This window comes from Temnothorax curvispinosus, unplaced genomic scaffold (genome assembly GCF_003070985.1).
Source record: "Temnothorax curvispinosus isolate PA1 unplaced genomic scaffold, ASM307098v1 QBEX01007573.1, whole genome shotgun sequence".
Lineage (NCBI taxonomy): Eukaryota > Metazoa > Arthropoda > Insecta > Hymenoptera > Formicidae > Temnothorax > Temnothorax curvispinosus.
In genome coordinates, this window is record NW_020217353.1 from 1 (window position 1) to 2537 (window position 2537).

The following is a 2537-nucleotide window of genomic DNA, read 5'->3' on the forward strand; positions in this document are numbered from 1 at the left end:
ATAAATAAATATACAGGCTAATAAGCCTGTAGCTATAAGCGATAGTTACTAATTAAGTTTGTCACTCATATTTCCATCTTGCAGAGGACCTTTGTAACGAGATCAAAGATGTACACCAGCTGTGCAGGGTGAAGAGGTTATCTCAAACGCCCTTAATTGGGCCACAGCCCAATTAAGAGCGACTCAAATGTCATTACCGCTAAGTACTTCTTGCCATTTGAGTCGGCATGTTAGAGCTAGTCACTACAGATTGTGGTGACACAGCACTGGACTGCCTGCAGAAGTTAATCGCATATAGTCATTTCACTAGCAATGTGCCTGATCCAACGGAGCCTTTGCGGTTGCTTCATCGGTCCACAGACCGATGAGAGTGTGCAGCTGCAGATTATTAAAGCTCTGCTGACTGTAATGACAAGCCAGCATGTGGAGGTATACGAGGGTACGGTACTGTTAACAATTCGTACTGTTTACAACATTTACTTGTCGTCGCCCAACCTGGTAAATCAAACAACAGCCTGTGCGACTCTCACGCAGATGATCAACGTGATCTTCGCGCGAATGGAGACTCAGGCGGAGGAAGAGAACGTGAGGCTTGATGGGGAACATCAGCGGGAGGGTTCTGTCATAGCAAACGGCAAAACTGAAGCTGAGCTAAGTCTTAGTTAGCTAAGTCTAACTAGCTCATCTAACATTTTCATGAAACTTTACGTTGCGTGCGTCTATTTAATGACGATGGATGTAGAAAGCTCTTCAAATCACTTCGAGAGGATTATCAAAAGCGATCTCCTTATATCGCATATTTAATCAGATGTCGTCAGGGATTGCTGTCGACATTAGCTCACTTAGATAGGTACTGTTTATATATAAATATCATCTTTGTATGTAATGTATAAGTAAATGTAAGATGTTTAAATGTAAGATGTCAACCGTTTAATAATAATATTTTTCAGATTATGCGTGCAAGTTAAGTGCGATCGGGATGCTATCAATAATCATCTTGTATCCGTTTGTGTGAGGGTATTTTTGGAAAAAAAGAAGGCTTTCCTCCTGCGTTTCTGCGAAGAGTTTAAAAAGCTTACGCTAGCTGACGAGAAACAGGATCTCGTGGATAATTGTCTAGGGAAGGTCCATGTGGAAATGGACAACGATCCGATTTGGCAATGTACATGAATATAATTATTTATCTCGCAATTGATTTTAACGGAGTGCTCAGAGACGTCTGAACTTACTTCTTACTTTCAGCGGCAAGCGCCAACCAGTTAGATTTGGCGAGAGTCGTGGTGGAAAGAACCGTCATGGCACGGATATACCACAATGCGCTCTATCTAAATGAAGATGGAGATGTATATAGGGACCAGCTTTTTCACGGTCACATCAATAAGTTGGCAAAGGTCGTAACTCCAAATCACATGGACCTACGCATTTCAAAAGTTTATCATTACGAATGCCCCTGGTCATGGGCCCAGGCTGAATTGGCTGTGATATCGGCGTATAAGACTCCTAGGGATAAGTTGCAGTGTGTATTTCGTTGTGCGACTACCATCATGAATCTCTTCTCCATGGCGTCGGAAAGAGGCATACCTGCTGCCGACGATCTGACTCCCGTGCTGGTCTATGTCATAATCAAGGTATGCGATTGAAAAGAGAATTGTGATTTTAGCAAAAAGAGTGATTGTTAACGTGTGCTTAATTTCAGACTAATCCGCCGTCGTTGTATCGACTGTTCAATATGTAGACAGCTTTTACGGGAATCGATTGGAGGGAGAGGAACAATATTGGTGGACGCAGTTCTGCGCCGCGATCGAGTTAAGACAATGGATTAACAGTTTCTCAAGAGTATCACGATAAATAAGATTAGATTCGATGCTGGTGATAATGTAGAAATGTATCATAATCATAATTTGACGATTTCATAAAGAAGAAGACCAATATCTTGTGTAAAGCTAGCTGAACAGTTTTATGCTGCCAGTATCAATTAAAATTCTTAAATAGCCTCTTAAATAGTCTAACTGTTAGTTCTTTCGCACGTTATTATGTAACATTAGCAAAGACTGAATCAGATTATACGTAAAGTGTGGCTTTATCTTTATTTGTAACTCTATTGTATAATTCTACAGGACATTGAAAAAAAAAGAAACGTTTAGATATTCTATAATTTATGTACAATACAGAACTTATAGAGAATTGATAACCATTTAGCAGGATAAACTCTGTTGGCGTACTCTTTCTACATGCGCACCTTCCTCAAGAGCCGAGACTCGAACCAAATCCGTGAAAAATATCGCCAATTTCGTAGAGCTTTTGTACAGTTTTATTTTAAAAATATCGCGAGAGAAAGAAAGACTTCGGAGATTTTTATCTGAATCGATCGACATAAAGAGAGAGCATAGTAAAGAAGCTATTAGCTTTCGAGAATTTGAACGCATAATACTTTGTTATAATACTATGAGCGAATTAGTTTACGTCACTCTGTCAAGTTTTAATATCGATATTGGTAGTTTAATAATAATACATTTAAAAGCGCTCAATTTAAAATA

The 2537-nt window shown here is 39.5% G+C and overlaps 1 protein-coding gene across 2 annotated transcripts; it reads left to right on the top strand.

Moving 5' to 3' along the window:
- Nucleotides 1-674: 674 nt before the first annotated feature.
- LOC112457181 (GTPase-activating protein and VPS9 domain-containing protein 1-like) lies at nt 675-2096 on the top strand. Of its 2 annotated transcripts, none has more exons than XM_025020104.1 (4): nt 675-850; nt 951-1162; nt 1243-1575; nt 1697-2096. In XM_025020104.1, exons 2-4 carry the CDS (start codon nt 1138-1140, stop codon nt 1699-1701), a joined length of 363 nt encoding a protein of 120 aa, XP_024875872.1. In that variant the 5' UTR covers nt 675-850; nt 951-1137; the 3' UTR covers nt 1702-2096. The 2 variants fall into 2 exon arrangements, with proteins under 2 accessions (XP_024875872.1, XP_024875871.1); XM_025020103.1 differs by having other exon boundaries at nt 676-850; nt 1243-1628.
- The last annotated feature ends 441 nt before the right edge of the window (nt 2097-2537 follow it).

Excerpts from the sequence above, each read along its gene's own strand:
- LOC112457181 (XM_025020103.1), top strand. The coding sequence starts at position 1,138 with ATGGACAACGATCCGATTTGGCAAT. Across the intron at positions 1,163-1,242 it reads CAACGATCCGATTTGGCAAT|CGGCAAGCGCCAACCAGTTA; the intron begins GTACATGAATAT and ends TCTTACTTTCAG. Across the intron at positions 1,629-1,696 it reads TGGTCTATGTCATAATCAAG|ACTAATCCGCCGTCGTTGTA; the intron begins GTATGCGATTGA and ends GCTTAATTTCAG.